Source organism: Mesitornis unicolor, unplaced genomic scaffold, assembly GCF_000695765.1.
Source record: "Mesitornis unicolor isolate BGI_N332 unplaced genomic scaffold, ASM69576v1 scaffold53686, whole genome shotgun sequence".
Lineage (NCBI taxonomy): Eukaryota > Metazoa > Chordata > Aves > Mesitornithiformes > Mesitornithidae > Mesitornis > Mesitornis unicolor.
The window spans coordinates 17935-38045 of record NW_010191415.1 but is presented as its reverse complement, the minus strand read 5'-3'; the positions used below and the strand labels follow the sequence as shown (position 1 = coordinate 38045).

Below are 20111 nucleotides of genomic sequence, written 5' to 3'. Positions count from 1 at the left end.
ACTCTTTCTGAACTTCCTGTAAGTTCTAAACTGTATTTTAAAACTGATTTTAAACTTTTTTATTGTCACTTCAAATTTTGAACAAAATATTGATATTCTGTATTTTTAAAACAGCTAGTTTGATAATAATATTGAAACACAAAATATATGCAAGTACAGGTCAACCTACCCTTCATATAATTAGTTATTCCAAGTAGGTAAAACAAATGTATATACTGCATATTTTCGTATTATCAAAGATACGCTTGTTCATGTAAATAAATAATGTCACAATAAAGCCTTTTGGATTAAAAAATATTTTGTTCTTATTTTGAACTCGTTGCTACATAGCTATTGGGAATTCAATCCTCTGAAAGCTGCAGTCTTCAAGTTCTTGAGTGGCTGTAGAAAAGATTGGCAGTATTCTCACTTCTTATTGGGTATGCTTACATTATTGACTGGTGTGACACAAAGCATGAAGCACTAGGGTTACATTTGCTGCCAACTGTTAGAATTCGAGGACCATAGGTACACACCGTGTCTCTACCAGCAATAAAGTTCATACAGATTGGAGGACCTTGCATTCACACAGCAGGTGGGGCTTCCAGATGTTGCACCAACACCCCAGTTTTGCAACATCAGCTTACCAACAAGTCTATGAAGACAGAAACAGCTGTTGGCACATCTAGACTGAGCCCTAACACACATTTCAAAAATTCAGGTAGAGACAAAAGACAAATTTGTATCAAAAAGAGCCTCTCCTGCACATGACATCACTACTGTAGACTTATTAATAGATGTTAGTTCAGTAACTGGTTGTTAAAGACATTTGAAGGAAATACGTCAGAAATTATTCTTTCTTCATAGTAAAAATTAGTTATCATTACAGTTCATAGCATAAAAAAAGGAAAATTAAATGGATCAATCTTTCTACTACCATCAATAATTTAAAAAGAAACTTTGTAATATTTTTTTTTCATAAAAGACATTTTACATTATGGGGTGTCGAGTTTGAAAGGTGTTAACAGATTTTTTCTGTTGTTTTTTTTAAAAATTATGTGGAAGAATTTTGACTATAGTCTTTAGAGCGTGATGCAGTTTTCTGACTTGTTTAAAAAAATTCACGCTTACTGGGAGCTTGTTTGAAAGTTAAGATGCCACAAAGATAACTAAAAAGAACAATCTGAAATGCTGACATAGTATTTTCTGACTTTTTTTTAAATGAATGAGCTGCAATATTAGTATTCATATATGAGTATATGCTTCAGAACACTCAAATGCTTTCATTTACCTCTGGACTAAGGACAGCTGTGCTATCACTCGGTACATCCTCTTCGTATCCTTTGTTATGAAAGCTTTCTATTTCATGTCCCGTGCTTCCCTCACTTGGGCACTTATATGAACATCTTGGACTGTTGCTACACTGGGAAAATTCACATTTACTGTCTCCGACTTCAGAAGGTGTACATGAAAGATGAGGAGAACCACTATCATCCTGGTATGGAGGTGGCTGCAGTTCATCTAGTGGAGGCGTTCTTCTCATCCTCTGAATGCAGTTCGCTGAGAATAAGTGAAAATTCTTTACTTACTTTCTGACTATTTACTGTTGAACAGTTCTGTGGAAAATGGTAAATATCTGGACAGAGTATTTAAAATCTATAAATGAATTAGATAAAAAATATTACTGAAAAGTATTTGTTTAAAAATGGAAATAAATTATTTCTCAGATGAAAGAGATGTGGGAAAAGGCGAAGTATTACATATATAGTCACAATGGACTGTGTAAACCATATATAAAGAAATATAGCACAAATATGACATGAAAAAATATTCCAGGCTTCAACTTCAGGAATGCTTACCTTGCAAAAACCTTTCGATATCTTAAGTCAGATTCTGTGCAGGTGGAATGCAGACCAGCTAAGGAAACAAAATGCACTCCCTAAAGCCATGATATCAAACTTCTGATTACCTCCCATGCTGTTGCTCACCCAGGGAGATATTAAATTAAACTCTGAAGACAAATAAGGCACTAATAAAGGCAGACACAATCCTTTGCACACAAGTGAACTCTGATCACTGGTGAACTTAACAAGGGAAGCAGTGTTTCAGATTCTTTGTTATTTGTTAAGGACAACTAAAGGGTACATACCCAGTGTCTAGATGTTAGATATTAGGTCCACTCACTAAAGACAGAGGAAAAAGGACCATGAGCAATCTTGTGCTAGGGATGAATACTTGATGCTGGCCATCTTTGCTTCTCACTTCCACTAGCTAACTAGATAGAAATGTGGTTATACATCTCCTCAGAAAATCAACTCAGGATGCATCGCTATGGATACAGAAAGCTAATTCAAAATAATTACATTTCAGTTTTTGAGCTTATAGTTTACTATGCAGCACTATAGAGTTGACTGGAGTTTGGAAAAGACAGCAAGGTGTGCAGCAACTGAAATGAAATGAATGCAAAGGACAGGTAAAACCTGTATCACATTTTGTTTACATTTCTGTAGAGGTTTTAATGAAGATTTCAATGCCCCTCACACAGAGAATTAATTTATACACAAAAATTTCAAAGCATTGTTTTCTAGCGTCAGACATACCGCTTTCACTCACAGAAAAAAAAACTCCACCTAATAAGGAAGTTAACAAAAGTATTAACATTAGAATAATATAAGTTTTGATTTCAGATTCATCTAAGACAGAAACTGACCTTTCCCACATGACAAAGGTGATACATTTTAGTTTTATCATCAAATTTTTGTATACAGGATTGCCCTGCTTGTGTTCCAAATTCTCATCAAGTATATCAACTTTCTAACTGCTTCAGAGGTAATTACTTGTTCAACACACCACACAAACAGAGTATGCATAAGAGTTACCCTTTATGGAACAAGGCTGAAAATACAGTAATGTGGTTCTCTTGGGAAACAGTCTTCGTGACAGGCTCCCTTTTGTTCTACTTTTCTTTGGAAGTCTGGGCTGCATCTGACTGTGGCATGCAGGAACATTTCACAGCTTCTGGGACTTGATGTAAGCCCAAACCACAGTGGTTTTGGTGCACACTGTCCATGGAAAGCAAACAAACATGTTGGCTAGAAGGGAGTCAATGTGCATTGCAGATCCCCAAGCCTGGGTAACTGAAGGACCAGGACAGCTCTCATTATGGAGCATATCTACTGCACACATAAATATAGGCTTCAAAGATAATTAGGGAATGCAAGGCTCTTCTCTATTTCACTGGGCTCTTAATGGAACTCCTCTTAGCTTTAGCTAAGGCAAATGAGTAATTAAAACAACGCAAAGCACTCCTATCAGATGATACCACTGTCAGGAATCCTCTCTGATAAACTCATCAGAGCCAGCGCAACCCCAAGTTACTCTCGCAACACTTATGCAAAAGGTCTTCTGCTGTTAGTTACCCCAATGCCACTAACTCTTGAAACTCCAGGAGTTTGGAGGAAAACAGGGCAGGCTGGGATTCCTATACTCAAAACATAGTCATCAGTCTAGCAGATACACATAAAAACTTACATATAAAGCAGAGTTAAGTGGGACAGTCAGAATCTTGAAATCGCCATGTGAGAAACAGTGAGAAAGTTTTATTTGCAAAACTTGAAGAGATCTGGGGAAGCACTTTTTAAAAAAAAATATATATTAGAGACCTTGTGCCCACAAAACTAGATAGACTTCATTTTAGAATCTAAACTGACATTTTAATAATAATAAAATAATAATAAATATCCTATACCATAAAAATAGGGCTTTCTTTTCCTAATTTACATAATTAAATATTCTAGCACATTTACAGCAACAACATTTCTACTCATTGTTGCTAAAAGGCAACAAACAGCCTTAAATGAGACAGTAACCACCATGCAGCTATGACTTAATTTCTTTCTTTTCACTTGTAGTCTAGTCTGCAAGGACTTTTTAACTCCCAGCTTTTCCACTATCTAAAGAAATGAAAGCGTGTCCAGGTAACTATCAACACCATTATTGTCTTACATGAGTAAATAAATGACTGTGTGACTCACTTTTCTCACTTTGATGAACTCCATTATATGTCCCTATGGGAAAACTGCACAGGCTGTGTAACAGAAAAGGTACTTTTAATGTAGGCGGGGAAGAAGTGAAGAAATGAAAATTCTTATTAACCAGCTATGATTCAAATAATCTCAGAAAAAGCTGAAACACTGCGCTGGTTTTAACCATCTATTTATAAAAGTTTAGTCTACCAAATGGAAATAGCATGTAAATTCTTAGAACAAACATCCAGGTTTGAAAATCTAAGGACACTTCTGTCCAAACAGGCATAAATTGGTTTTGAACAGAAGGTTCCTCTACATAAAAAGACATCAAAGTTTTCAAATGAATTTTTAAAGTGAAAATGTTTCATTTTAAATTCATTTCCCCCTCCCCTCCCATTCTAATGAGTGTTTATATCAGAGACAAATTATCTCACAAACAAGTGTGAATACAGCAACACCAAATATCTGATACTGGGTATTTTCCTTAAAAATTACACCAAAGTACAACTAACTTCAACAGTCAATTCTCATATGTATCAAAGTTAAATAAAAAACCACTGCTCATTCAGGCTGGCCTATTACTGATTGTACCAGAGGAAAACATTTGGAGCTGAAAGGAAAGCATGTCCTCAAGTGTTGCATATTTATATGTAGAACCACTGCCTATAACGTGTCTCGTACTTTTCATTTATGGTGTAAACTTCCATACAGTTACACTTGCACTTACTTTCTGTATACTGTAGTAAAGCCAAAGAATACCTTCCAAAGGCCACTGAATGTGGCTAATAACATCTGCTAAAGAGATACTATTAAGAAGCAAATAGTTATAGTGAAATCTAAGATTAATTGTTACATCATTTCCCTGCAAGCTTCCCAGGAAACTTTCTGCTCTCAAACCAGATCAAATAAATTTTTCCAATTGCCCCAGTGAAATTAATCATATTAAATTACCATACCATTTTGGACTAGACAGAGTGAAAAACAAGCCAACATATACTCCAAACCTAGAAGAAAGGAATCATCACAGAGAAACCAAATTTGGTTTAGCCTGCAGTTCCTAGCAGCCAGAAAATGCCACAACAGACGAAAGACAAAAAGAAAGTTAACAGGATGAAGATCCCACATCTAGTTTTCCACCCAAAACATGTGAAATAACTTTGCATTCTCATAACATGAGTGAAACTTATTTAAGCAACCAATATTTAATAAACTGTAAATGAGAATACAGTGTATTGCTGTCAATAGGTAGATTTGAATAACCAATCTTTTAAGCGTTAACTCCTTTAATTAAAATTTTCATCCTTCTTTAGTGGGCTAGGAAAATATTCATGCAGTGATAATAGTAAAGTCCTTGCTCAACAGCTGAAGAAACCAGAACTATAAGCGAAATACCTGACAAACACAAGCAGATTAGCATTTTGCTGGTATACTCAGAAATTACAGCGTGTAAACTGTCATTAGCACATTTAAGTCAGAGGTAAATAAATACCTTCTTTTTAGTACTGTTTGTTAAACAATGAAGGTAATCTGTTTTCATAAGTCCCTGTACAGGGGGCTGACTGAAAGCCAAGGGGCAATGATACATATTTTTGCCATCAACCTCGAGGGACTGTCAGTAAAACCTGACACAGCAACCATGGCCAAAATAAGTATTCCTGGAACATACAATTGCTAACTATGAGAAAATACACAAACGTTTTCAGTCATTTTTCTAAGTGGAATCACAGTTTAAAGATACACAAACTTGCTATAAGAAATGTATTTTCTTTAGGTTCTCAGTTACTGTTTGAACTTTGTACTTACAATGCTTGTCATGTGTCCCCTGTGCTGGTCCCCAGTGGACCACAGTAGGCTGGACAACACTTCATCATGAAGCTCATCATGTTCCCTTCCATGTTTACAAAGTTTAGAGTTTAATATCGTCATTCATTTTCCCAAGGTTGTCAGCAGCAGTGTAAACCTAGCTTTCTTAGCCTGTATTTCCTCAGTAATTCCAAGAACATCCATCTCTTAACATACAGGAAAAGAAGCTATCCTTATGCTTTTAATTCTCCTGTCCCATAAGCAGTCATTAGCTACACTTCTGCAATTTGGAGTTTCTCATATATATTACTTCTTTAAATATTCATACTATTGTGGGAGGCAGCATTACTGCAAAACTTCCTTGGGAATCTAGTTTCCAGTCCCTTTAAAACAAATAATCACTAAATAAATTAATATTTTTTGCAAGTCATATTTTGTAATTATCAGAATATCTTAATATTCTAGCAGTACCTTTTCTACCGCTAATATATCTTCACATACACGATACTTCCTAATTATTATTTTTTTAATCTAACATAAATTTCAAGTTTTGAATCCTTCAAGGGGTTCTATGTAAATGTTAAGACAATTTAAATAAAACATAAAATGAAATACATGTTTAAAAATTAAAGAAACCTTTCTTATTCTGAATGATTAAATACCCTTAGAGATTTCTGATATGTAGCACAGACAGTCCAAATGGAATTTTCATGTTTGAACTTTTCTACCATCCAAAAATATTACGCTGACTGAATTACCGCACATCATGAAGAGTATAAAATATAAACATTAAATATTGAATGAAACCTCAGGGTTCTCCTTCCTCTAAAATGAAAAGCTTACATGCATCTTTGTGAGGAGAAAAAAATACATTATTTCACAATAAAACAAATTGTCTTGGCATTATTCTATTTCTTTTCCAAAAGAGTTATGGCACAAGTCTTGTTTATTGAAAAAAGGGGAATACAGGAGTAGTATGGGGTCATTATGGACAGAAGAAAAAAAAATCTTTTAGCAGATTTCTTTTTGCATTTGCCACATTTTAGACTTTTATTCACAGTTGAACTATACTCTACATTAAGCAAATCACCAGTAAACAAGAAAAGTAATTATATCTGTTTGGGCTTTGGTTTTTAGTTTGGTTTTTTTTCAGTGAAAAATAGGTTTTCTTTGTTTCCTAATATTTAGAAAATTCTGTACACTATGAGTTTAATCCTAGACCTGTAGAAATCAAGAGTGTTGTTGCCATTTATATCTGATGTCACAGCAAGTTCTTAGCACTGCATTTTCCTCACCTCCTAAGGCTAATTCTACTGGTCGTTCATGTAATAAAAAGGTTCTCTTTTGGTTTTGAATAAAACTAATTAAAAATTATTGAATTATTTCTATGTCCAGTCCTTAAAGCTTCAGTTTCCTTCATCAGGGAATGCCTAAGACCAATGGAAGTTACTGATACTCACACAGTAATTCTTTTAAAAATAATTTGTCTATTTACATCGTGAGTCTGCAGAACTATGGTTTGGTTTTGTTTGCTAACAAAAGAAATTTGCTCTTTTCTGCACTTATTAGAGCACTTCTGATTTGTAAGCATTTATTGTTCAGTTTTACAGCGCAATACAGAAAAGCACTGCACTGGTGAAAAATTCCAAGCTTCCTCTTTCCAAAATCAGCCCAAATTAGAACATTTAAACTACAAATACATTATTAAAGCATTATAGTGAACTAACTGTCAAAGACATTCTTTTGTTTCCTTCCCAAATATTTTGGTCGTCTTTCAGTGAAAATTATACATTAGCATCTCTTGAATTAATTTTCTTTCAATTTAAGTATCATTCTCCGATTCCTTATATAGTATTTCTATTCATTTGAATAGGAAGGAGTTCTGCTACCTGGTTCTGTACTTACACCTTCCAGCTGCCCAAAACATCTAAATACTGCTTAAACCTTTACTCTCTTATTGCTGCAAATATCAACAAATCAAGCTTTCCAGAACTTTTTTTTTTAAAACTTTTAAAAGGAGATTTCCAAAACTCCTCTTTTCTGAGAATACATCCAGCTCTAAAGCTTTTTGGAAGTAGAGATCTTTAAGAACTGAAATTGTAAAATTGCTTGCCTTTCTTTCCATAATTATATTTCCTTAGGTAAAGCACTTGTACTAAGTATGTTCATTCATCTTCCTAGGTAGAAAAACTGATTTTCAGTTCCATTTAGATACAGGTTTCACTTTCACTGTTTTCACAAGTAGCCAAGTTTCCTTTATACTACTTTTCAGATCACTCATTTCATAAATGAGCAGGTATTCCTTTGCACCTCTTTTCACTGTTCATTTTTTCCAAGTTATCAAGATTGTTAAAAAATACTTCAAAAACAAGGTAACTTAAAATTCATAGAACCTTCCTCTTACCCCCCATTTAAAATACACTAGAAGTCCTGCTTGCTGAAGGTGATTGACAACCCATTTTGAAATCTTAAAAGAGTGTCTTGGTGACAAGGAAATGCCTTTTATAATCTCTGTGAAAATTCACCAGAATTCAGCTATCTCAACAGCATTTAAGGATGCTTAACAGAAATTCAGAGCTTAACAGCTGAAAGATTGGAAAACTCCACCCACTGTAAACTGTCTCAGGCCCCTGAGAATCCCCATTTCTGACCAGTTTATGCATATTAGCATCCTCTCATACCTCTGGACTGTAGCGGCTGGATATGGACTTAGAAAATATCTTCCTGTAATTGCTATACTTCATGTGAGTACAATTCTCACTTTATAGTTAAAATTCCAGTCCAGTTTAATATTACTTCAGCTGCAGTATTAAGCACAGGACTCCAGCAGCAGAATAAAGTGCTGAAACAGTGAAAAAGATCCCACAGAGGTCTCAAATCAATTCCCAGTATTGTAACACAGCTAATATTCCTGTAATGATCCTGCTCTCATTCTGTTCAGTCTCAAATGAGGAAAGAAAGCGTGATTAGAAAGCAAGATTAATGTGTTTTGTGTATAATTTTCTGGAACATTTAAATAATTTTGCAGCTCATTTCAGGCACTTTCATTTTTTATTTGACAGAACACACAAAAACAACACAACAAAAAGAATACAAAGTTTTCTAAGCAATACAGAAACTCCCTCTAAGAACACAGTAAGAAGATCCATTCAGGAGCATATACTTATATGCTTATACTTAAGCATATGCTTAAATGTCTTCCTTAATTATCACAATTCCATCGTTCTTTTTCCCCATAGTTTTATTTTAAATAACATACAACTACTTCCTTTAGTGAAAACTCTTTCTGCACCCTAAAATACAAGAACTTCATACTTTCTTAAAAACAACTTCACATTAGTACTTGCATTTTATAATTTAAAAAAAAATTAATTGTGTAAAGTAGTTTAGCGTTATTACTACCCTAACCAGTAAAAATGAACAAGGAAAGGTATTTTCCATCGGGAACTGCTTCCAGAATAGGAACACAAAGCTTGCTTTGATTCTTTTGCCTTGTTTTAATAGCAATTTTGAATGCAAGGGAATGCAAATCAGTAACACAGAGCAGCACTAAATGATTCTTCATGAATCATTTCAGTAGGACATGAGTTAAGTTTTCTGCCCATCTACTTAAGATATCTATATGATCCAAATTCGAGTATCTCATCATTGTAAATATATATAAGTGAAATATATATTATGGTGAATAACAGTACTACTAGAAGAGTAGAAGTTAACGTGTCTGGCATTTTACAGATGGAGAACTAAAGTACAGAGTTACATAAGATATAATAAAGATTGCTTTGAATCTAGCTCAGAAGTGCTCATAATCACAGAAAGTTTCCACAGAAGTGTGGATCTGAGACCAAGTCTTCTAAGACCAGTACCCTAGCTGTTTCTTCTGGGTTTTGGTGTGTTGTTTTGTTGTTGTTGTTGTTTTTTCATTTTTACTTCAAGCCTTGTAAATTATTATTAATCTAAAATTCACCTGAATTGTGTACCACCACCAACATGGAAACCTCCAAGCCAATAACTTCTTAAGATATATACCCCCACAGAATTTTCCATTATCATCAGCTCTGCAGTGGGAGAGTAGGAAGAGAAAACCAAAAATTCCAATATTAGGGTGTGGAAAAAAGAGAAGAGGACAAAAAAAGGCAAAAGGAAAAAGTAGGTGCAATGATTCAGAAAAAAAAGCGATAGGTTGTTGGTAAATAGAACAAAGGAAAGCAATACAGGGGAAGAAGTTTAGTAGATCTGCATAGAAAATAAGAAGAAGAGCAAAGAGTAATAAAACAGACAAGATGCAAACAGGAATGAAAAATTACAAACAGCTAAAATAACAAAGCAAAAATGACAGAGGAAGAAATGTGAAGGAATGGGGAAAACAGAACAACACATGACATGCAAAAAAGTGGTTCAGATCCGAGAAAAAAGCAGTGTCAACAGAGCAAAGAGATAAAAGAGAAATCCGCGAAGTCTGATGAGTGGGAATATCCATATTTGTAGGTGAAAACCTGCATAGTCTAGAGAATACAGCTAGTTACATTCCACGAGAGGCAAGATGTTTCCTAGAATAAGCATTTATTTTTATATTTTAGATTTATTATTATTTTTCTTTTTGAGTGGAGAGACAGTGGTAATTATTCATTTAGATCCTGAGATGGCAAAGGACCTTGATTTGTCTCATCTATTCAGACACTTTTCCCTGGATTTCCTTGACACACTGGCTCGGTGACTTGCTTTAGTAAAATGGACTGTATTTCCTGCAGTATATAAGAGTATTCCTGTAAAAAGGATCCTAGAAATTTCAGATCTTTTTGCTTTTGAAACAGATCTCATAACTTTACCAAATAAAAAGCAGATAGAATCCAGAAAAGTCAATGATCTCAGTTTGCAGGAGTACTGAATAGGTCAACAATAGAAGAAAATTGTCTACATATGCTGAACTCCTCTAAAGCCTTTTAGATATTAGTGCCTGTAGAAAGCACCACTTCTGGGGTCAACTGTCCAGAAAAAGAAAGGCAAAACAGACACTGTGAAATCACAGGAAATGGATATGCTTCAAAACCAAGATATCTTTCCTTTACACAGCCAGTAAGAGAGTGACGAATTCACAGAAGAGGCAAGGATTAAAAGCAGCAGGGAGCATGTCAGTCTGTTCCACTCACTCCAGCAAGGCCTCAAACAAGTTTCTCCAGGCATGAAGAAACACAATTACGCAAAACTAAATTTCCTGCACTTCTTTGCGGTGCTTCTGAGACCTCCCACTGTCACAGACAAGCTGCTTTACTAGGCTCATATGTAATATATTATGTAGTTGCTATGTTTCCACAGTTGTCATATAATTCACAAAACAGGTCATTTTCTGCATTTTGACAGATGAATATGAGTCTGGCTGGTGAAAGGTATTTTCATTCATCCATAGCACCGGTCATACAAGCTATGCAAGAGCTTATGAGGATGAGAGAACAGTGGCCAAGCTGCACATTGCATGCAGAGGGCTCATAAGATCTACAGAAGGATGCTTCAGCCCTCACCAAACAGCAGGAGAGGAACTGGTCTTGCATGTCATTCACCCAAAGAAACAACAGTGAACAATCAAGGATCAGAGTGCTGCATACCATTTTCAACCCATTTAACTTCCCAAAACACCAACTGGAAAATCATGTTGTCATGAACATAGTGCTACAGTATACCTACAGTATTAAACTTACTGGCTGTTGTGACCGTGTACAAACATGCATATCCATCAAAATTTGCTTCTCATGGACCCTTCTTATACTGGCAAAAATTTATATACCTGATTTGAAATTACTGTTTGATGGTGCTTGTTGAATAAGAGACTTAAAGGTGGTGCACAGCAGTTAATTAGTAATCAAAGTCTGACAGCCACAGCTGCAAAATGTTTGTATGATAATTTCAAAATTGAAAATTACTTATTTCACTCTACATGAAATTAGTGTACGCTCATTAGAAAGTCAGTGATTATCCTGAAAAGTAGGACTAGAACATTTCAGTAGCTTTGCTACATTATCAAAAAGTATACAATATGTCTCCAGACCTATTACCATCCCAACCTTTCTCATAATTTGATGTCAGCAAAGTTTTTAGATTTTACCATTGCAGCTGAAAACATACTCATCACAATGACATTTAACATGGTTCATAACCAGAAATATCTTTTTTTCAAATCTCAGTATTAAGAGTTTAAACTATTTTATTAATAAATTAATTTATAAAGTTACATATCAAACTGATGTATAACTGATACACGTGCATGTTGCAACAAAGGAAATTCTGATTAAATATAAGCAAAAAGCTTTGAAATCAGAGTGGCTATAGACTGGAAGAGCTTACACTGAGAGGCTGTGTAATCAACAGCCTTGAAGGTTTTAAAAGCTCTCCTGCCTAGGGCTCTGAGCAACTTGGTCTAACTTTTTAAGTTAGCTCTCTTTCAAGCAGGAGAACAAACTAGATGACCTCTACAGGACTTTTTCAACCTGCTATTCACTGATTCTGAAATATATATTGAAAATCTCAATTCAATACTATAATAATAAAGGATGGGGATCATCTCAAATACAAGTATCTCAAATATCTATAAAGCTCCTTCTATAATACAGCAGCTTGACAATTCACAAGCAAGTACAGCTCCTTTGCATGTGCTAGCTGCATTGCTGCATCCTGCATTGAATACACATACCCACCCACATAGCACTTGCATTGTTAAAAACAAACAAAATCTAACCAAACAAAACAAACCCAAAACAAAAAAATTCCAACCCAATCCCAAAACCACCACCACAAAAAAACCAAACAAACAATCCAAGAGAAAAAAATAATACAATAAGCAAAAGAGATTCAGAATACTTTGTTAACTAGTGTATACCAATATACCTTGTGGCTAACTAGTTTTAGAGTAGAATGTAATACTAATGAAATTTTTACTTTGATAAAATGAACATGCCAAGATACAGACTTTTAAGTTAAAAACATCCTAGCAATAGTTCACAAACACACACACACAAAGACATATAGGCAAACATACAAATATACATACACATGCCCCACAGCCACGTATCAGGAACAGGAACAATTTAAGGTTTATGAAATATTAAATAGAATTAAGATTATACTGAAGAAGTAGTATCTATTACAAAATTCTGATGTCAGACAACAAATATTGACCTTTATAATTTATCAAGTGAAAAAGCTTCAAGCTATTCAAACTTTAACAATAAGTATGATAGCTTAGATGGCAGAAAGTAAAAACAAAAAAAAACCCACAAAAAAACCAAACAAAAAAACAACAAAAAAACCCAACACCACCAAAATAAAACAAACCAGCATTTGCTATCACTTCGCATTAACATTTTGACCAGTCAACAATTCAGCAGTGATGAAATGTGCAGTTTGATTCAAAGTAAGACAAGGCTATTTAAATAACTCAAAATAAGAAATGGGTATTGAAACATTAGAATTTTGATAAGCGATCACAGCTGCACTAGAATTAGTTTCTATAGCAACAGAGGAAATAATGTGGAGAGTTGCACTGCAATACAAGATGGATTCCTTACAAACACTGCTGTTCAAATAGAAAACTTTAAAATTATTCACTGTATTAAAATATTTCCATTAAAATGGTTATTCAAATATCCTATACCTTGTACTTCACACATTGCTCTATTTTTGTTCTCCAGGATTCAATTCTAGTCCATCCATTCAAGTTTCATATTACATTTTCACTTTCCCCCATTGCTTACCTTCCTATATTAAAATTAATTAAAGTGACTTATTCTGAAAAACACTGTATCTTTGACCTGAAACTAATCTGAATTTTCAATCATTTTTTTATTATCACTGCATAGAAGCACTCATTACATTTATTTTTTCAGCAGTGCACTTGTAAAACATAAGAGAACGTTTTGCACATGCTATTCGTAAGAAGCTGCATCACAGCCATGAGAATTAACATCACTATGGAACTTCTGAAACTTGTAGTCGTATGCGACCGCACTTGCTTTTAGCATTGTGCGCTCTCATGTCCCAAGCATGATTAAGAAACCATAGCAAATCTATTAGTATTCATGGACCGAATACCCATAAGATGGTAAGATAAAAGCCTTTCAGCTGAGCACATTTTTAGACTTCAAGTGTTGCTCATTTCTAAAGCTAAGAATTATTGTTTCATTGCATCATCTCTGACTCAAGCTAATTTTGGCAACTAATTAAAAGCATATGCCTGAACCTTTTATATATTTTGCCCTTATAATGAGACCTATTACTCTGGCTTATTCTATCCTTTTGAGTTCCAAAGTATCTTTCGAGTTACCATGGATACAAGTGATATGCTTTCTCCCACAACTGCTTTGTGTGCCTTATCAAACACCAGAAAACTGACACAGTAAGAATCTGAGCCATCTATACAGGATGAATATCTAACCTCCTGGAAGTGTTCCTCTTCCCCACCTCACCCCCTCAAAAAAAATGAGGTATGCCATACACTAACATTTGCAACAAAAGAAACAAGCAGGTTCTTTTCTATCTAAAATCTAGTACTTCTTCTCAAGGAAAACAAAATAAATAAGGTGCAGACATAGAACAATTTAATCTGATCAACCTTGAAACAGTGTTAAAATGAAAATGGGAGTACACCAACTGATTCTTACTTTGCTCTTTATTTCGAGTTGACAGACTTTAAGTGTTTTTTAGATCAATATATCAAGTGAAGATGAAAAACGCAGAAAATTTCAGCAAGCATTTCTAAAAGGACTTGCAGAAACATTATATGCAACTCTGAGATTACACATAAACTACAGTAAATAAAACTCCCTTAAACAGAAATTGTTAGGCCTCTTTATACCAATATATTACAAGCATTTTCAAATGCAAATTGCATTCCAACAAGCTGGGAATAATTTGTACTAATCAGTGAAGAAGAGGGCAGTTAGTAAACTGATTTCCCCATTATGTTTCTGTATTCTGACCTCTTCTTAAAAACAAAAGACTCTCTTCCACTCAGACAGCAAAATTTACACAAGATTCAAAAACCAAGTGCTGATACTAACATAATCTGAATTAATGTATGAAAAGTAAAGGGAAATAACCAGAAGGAAAAATAAATTATTGTAATATTAACCCGATACAGATTCATTTAGAACTGTCTCCCAACTTTCACTCTATTAAATCTATGGAAAGAACATCAGCTACATGAATGAGTGTCATAAAGGCAACTGAGAGCTAGAGGGACAGAAAAGAACGGGTAGGCAAATGCTCTTCTTGCCCCTTTTCTTCTTTTATCTAAACTTCTCTAAGTATTACAACAAAACGCTTGACAAAAAAGAAACCCTTACCTGACCTGTTCATATTCACAAGCTCACCTTGTTTTACAATACAGAGATTTTGAAGGATAATATCTGAGCCAGAGACACTGAAGCATAAAAACCAGACTATAAGAAATAACCATATCATTCTGGTAAGTCTACCACAGGCACACATGAACTAAAGACACATTAAATGTTTTCACTTTTCTAATAATGTCACTGTAGGTTAGACTTACATTTGCATGGATTTCACAAGATGCATTTCTTTTAACTTCTAAATTTAACTTTGAACTGTCTCAGGTTATGATACTCTTTTTTGGGGCCAAAAAACATCCACATAATGGTTTTACTGTGAACATTCAACATTTTTTCCCCGGAAAAAAAGCTAAACAATGAAAAGGAACTCAGAATTGATGGCTACAATGTGGTATTCATGATAAGTCATCTGTATTATCAAAATAATACTAATTACGTAGTTTAGAGTTGGAATCACTCACAAAAATATTAGCATCCTGAACAGCGGAGATATTTATACAATGGCTGTGTACTCCTGCCATCACATTCACCTTTATCTGTGTATAATACTCTCCTGGATTATCTGCACTGTGCACAAAAGTTCACAAGAGATCCCCCATTCCTCTCTGAGTGGAAATAAAGTTCAAACCAGTATTTTTAAAGAAATAGCTACCACTGTTATAATTCTTCACAAAAAGGTTCTTAAGTTCTTCCTTCACTGAATCTCAAAGTTGTCTGGAAATGGTCACTGTTGCTGCCTATACCTCTGAGGCCAATAGATTGCCTTTAACACTAATCACAGCTAATGTTTTTTATTTCCAAAGATTTTCGTCTTTTACACGCCCTTCCTGTTAACAGGAAGGAAATGGCACCAGGAAAAACACATGATTCAAAGCAGTGGTTCCCACTGCCAGGGAAGGGAATTTTGCTCTGGAAACAGTCACAGATAACAGCCACTATCAAAAAGGACGATGAGTTTCTGTGAAAAAGAGCATTAGACAATAATTTATCTAAAAGATCAATTATTTCTCAGATATAAGGCAAAATGACTATCAACTCAAAAATATATTTTCAAATTTTACTAGACCTGCTCAAGAGTTATTTATTGGCCAAATTTTGTGTGGACATACAATTAATGATCCAAGATTGGACAGGAAAAGAAAAAAAAAAATATCAGACCAATACAATCAACTTCATCTTCAAGAAGAGTTTTTAAGCCACATATTTACTTGCAAATTTTCACGTGATAATTTCTATACTAAGACATAAAGAAAATGAACATTGTGAAGTTCATGGAATATACACCATTATTCTCTCTCATTGTTCTCATATTCTAAAAACAGTTCCATTCTGTCATTATGTGCAGAAATTTAACACAGTCCAATATGAAGCACTCCCAGCAAAATAATTTTGAGAAAGTAGTTACAAATTAATACAAAATTAAGACTAGTTTGTTCGTTTGTTTGAAAATAAGTGCAATAGATTTTTTTTTTATTTTTCACTCAACTCATCAAATTACCACAAATGCTACATATGCAACAGAAACACTTTAAAGTATAACAAATCTTAATAAAATGTAACATAGATGGAATTGTACTTTTCATTTAAGAGTTGTCTTTTTTTCTTTTAAAATTCACAGGAACTTGGACAAAATTCTAAAAAGATACTGTTTTAAATCTTACTAACACAGTGTTTTTAGTGCCAAGGATTTAAAAACAAAGTTTCAGAAGTCATTACACATACTACCAAACTACAGATTGCTAAACTACAGGGATAACCAAGCAGATCAGATATAACAAAATCAGGAACTATGAGACACTGGAAGCCACAAAAAATATGAGCAAATTCAAGTAACATTCTAAACAAGACTTGAAGATATGGACAAATTAGTCTAATCACTAGTGTCAATCTTGGCCAATTTAAACAGGAACAGACGTTGCTGCTCTTTTTTGCCCAAAGATGCAGAGCTGGTCCTGAACCTTTGGTTAAGAGTGTGCTTTTCAGTACAGACGCCAACTCTTTGGAGTAAACAACAGCAACGGCATCACCTGGTCAAGTCATGTACACAAACTGTATTTGTTCGGGCTGAGCATTTGCAAAGATAAGAAAATCACACCTGAAGTCAGCCTCTTGAAGAGATGAACCTTCTGTAGTCTCATTCTCCAAGATTTGGATATTTCAGATACACATGCTCTTATCAGCTCTATTTTTAACCTGCTGCTCATATAGGATACTTAAAATTCTGAACATGTTTACATTATCCATCCAGCAGGCTAATGGAACTGCATACCAGACAGTCATGCATAATTCAAATCAATATCCTCAGGCTTGCAACTCTAAGTCAAAGCTGCCTTTAAATAAGCTGGGTGTGACTTTAACAGGAATAAAATGTATCCAATTTTTAACCTTTATCTGACAAATTGATGTATTTGCAAAGGAATGTCATAAATCTTCTGTAAAAATTAAAACAAATAGAAAATCACAAGAACCAAAAATCTTTTTAAAAACACTTTTAAGGACAACATTTAGAACAGTTCAACAAGAGTGGGTACAAAGGTTTCAGATAGAGAGCTGGGTAATTTTTATATGTTTTTAAGCAAAATGTACAAATATATATACATAAAAACACATGCTGGCAGAATATTAAGTCCTGTGGAACGTGAATGTAGGATATCCTATTTACAGATTTAAAGATCAAGCTTTAATTGAATTGGGCATAGGTGACTCCACACAGAAAATCTTATAGCCAGTTAAGCATGTCTGCTAGCTTCTCTCTAAGGAACAGAATCAGAATTTCCATAATAAAATAATTTTCCCTTTGAGTTTTCCTATGTGCTTTCATAAGACCACTATTCCATCACAGCAGATAACCTTCAACCGCACTGAAACAACCAGAAGCGTGGCAATTACACCAGCTAAGGATCTATTTCCAGCTTACTTGTAAATACAGTGGAGGAGAATAGAAACAAAAAAACAATCCACCTCAAACCAAAAGAACACAAAACCAAAAAAAAGGATTTCAAGTTGTATAATATAACATAGAATACTTTCCCTTTCCCCCAAGGAAAATATTCCAATAATTCCTAAAAGTTAAGATAACTTTGTAACACAAAAGTGGTGCAAATAGCATGTAAGACCTTATTCTGACAAAAAAAATAAAAAAAAATAAAAAAAATAAAGACAAGTCTTGGCTTTCAGAGAAGCTGCAGACACAATTTCACACTGTTTACTCAGATATGATACAGTCCCAATAAATACACAATTAAAATGGCTATAAAAATAGTCATCCTAACAATAAAATATATATTATTAGATAAAAATGGTAACATCATTGATCTTGTACAAGGACAAAATATTCATTAAATAATTCCAAGAGAATTCTTACGATACAGATATAGCATGTATATGAAATTGACACCTATGCATACAGAAAATAATCTACACTGACTAAGTAACAAAACAAAAGGATTTCAGTTACTAAAATAACCCATTGTTCTTTTACCAAGCAGACAGTTAAAGTGTAATGCAATCGGATTCTTTTGAATTTAAACTTTAAAGGTAAGAAGAATGATCCACTTTTCCACTTGTGCTATGGAGGAAGAACTGATAAACTGTTTTTTTGCAATATTCTTATGTAAAGTTGTAATAACATTTTTAGTTCTCATATTTATGTAACAAGTACTGCTCCATTCTGCTGACCATTCTGTAGTATGACTATTCTCAGCAGGTAGGTGGAGTACTGGGTGTATGCAGGGTTAAATTATTTTTTCCCAATGCACCTAATAAATGTCTGCACAGAGATTCCCAGTCTACTGTTCAATCCTGTTTATTACTCACTCATTCCATGATAGAGCCATTGGATCTCTGCAATTAGGATTACAATTAATGAAAATTACACCTTCTTTTATCTATTCCATAGGAGTCTATCAGAATAAGACGTCTCATTGTATACTTGCATTAAGATCAAAGAAACTGGTTCCCTATACCACTAGATATTACCACAATACCAAGAAAAAAGAATACCCACACTCAATAGCTTTTAGATCATATTAGTAAAAGAAATACCCAGTTTTCAGTGTGAACTCTCAGAACCAGCAAAGCACTAGGTTCATCAAGAAAGTAACCTCTTTTGCTGATATAGTACTACCTCTTTTGTTTATATCACAAATCAATTCTACATTTTATTAACATGGAACTTCTATATCATACAATACTATAAGGAACCATTTCAGCCACAAATATGTATGCTCACTTTTCCCCAGTTAATGACAAATCTTGATCCTTTCATAAATCTCAAATTCAAATAGACGAAAGACTTATTAAAACAGTAAGTTTACAATAAAATGGAAACTTTCCTGTAATTATTAATGTATGATTTACATTACTTCAGAGACATCAACATTGCTAAGGGTGACTTTCTTCAAAGCCTTCACATTAATGCAAAGGGTATTTCTTCAAAGACTTCAAAATGCTGGCAGGAGGAACCTAATTTGTGAGATTGCTTTGCTCACTTGTGCACAACAGGAAAAAAAGCCCTTTCCTATTGGAGGACAGTTGTTCCTTCTCTTTGGTGTTGGCTTAGCTAGAAAAGGAATTTTCCTGTTGAAAATCTTATCATCACTGACTCTGAGTTTTGTTACTAGTTTTCTTCCCTCAGCAGATGACATGCACGCTTTAACATCTTTTTTCCGGCATCTCTGCTGCTAATCACAGGGTAAATCCATTTCAGAATTATTCAAATTCATTCTATCAAGCACTTTCATGTGTTTCGTTTGGTTGACAAGATACTTATTGTGCACAACTTTGATATCCTCTATCTGGCTTTTCAACTCAGAAGTTCTCAGTGTAACTCCATTCTCTTCCAAACTGTTTACACTCAGACACAGATCTTTGCATTTAAATCCCATGTTTACGTCTTGCCACCTCCGTAATATTCCTCTAGAAAAATCACAAGAATAATATTGAATTACACATGTGCCTT

General features: G+C 34.2%; 1 protein-coding gene across 2 annotated transcripts in view; it reads right to left on the bottom strand.

The window, feature by feature from the left end:
* SYT14 (synaptotagmin XIV) overlaps positions 1-20111 on the bottom strand; it is a 56663-nt gene that overhangs the window by 22012 nt on the left and 14540 nt on the right. For both annotated transcript variants that reach the window (XM_010186716.1, XM_010186717.1), the window contains exon 3: positions 1271-1539. In XM_010186716.1, the coding sequence (XP_010185018.1) occupies positions 1271-1539 (269 nt within the window). The remainder of the gene's footprint in view (positions 1-1270; positions 1540-20111) is intronic.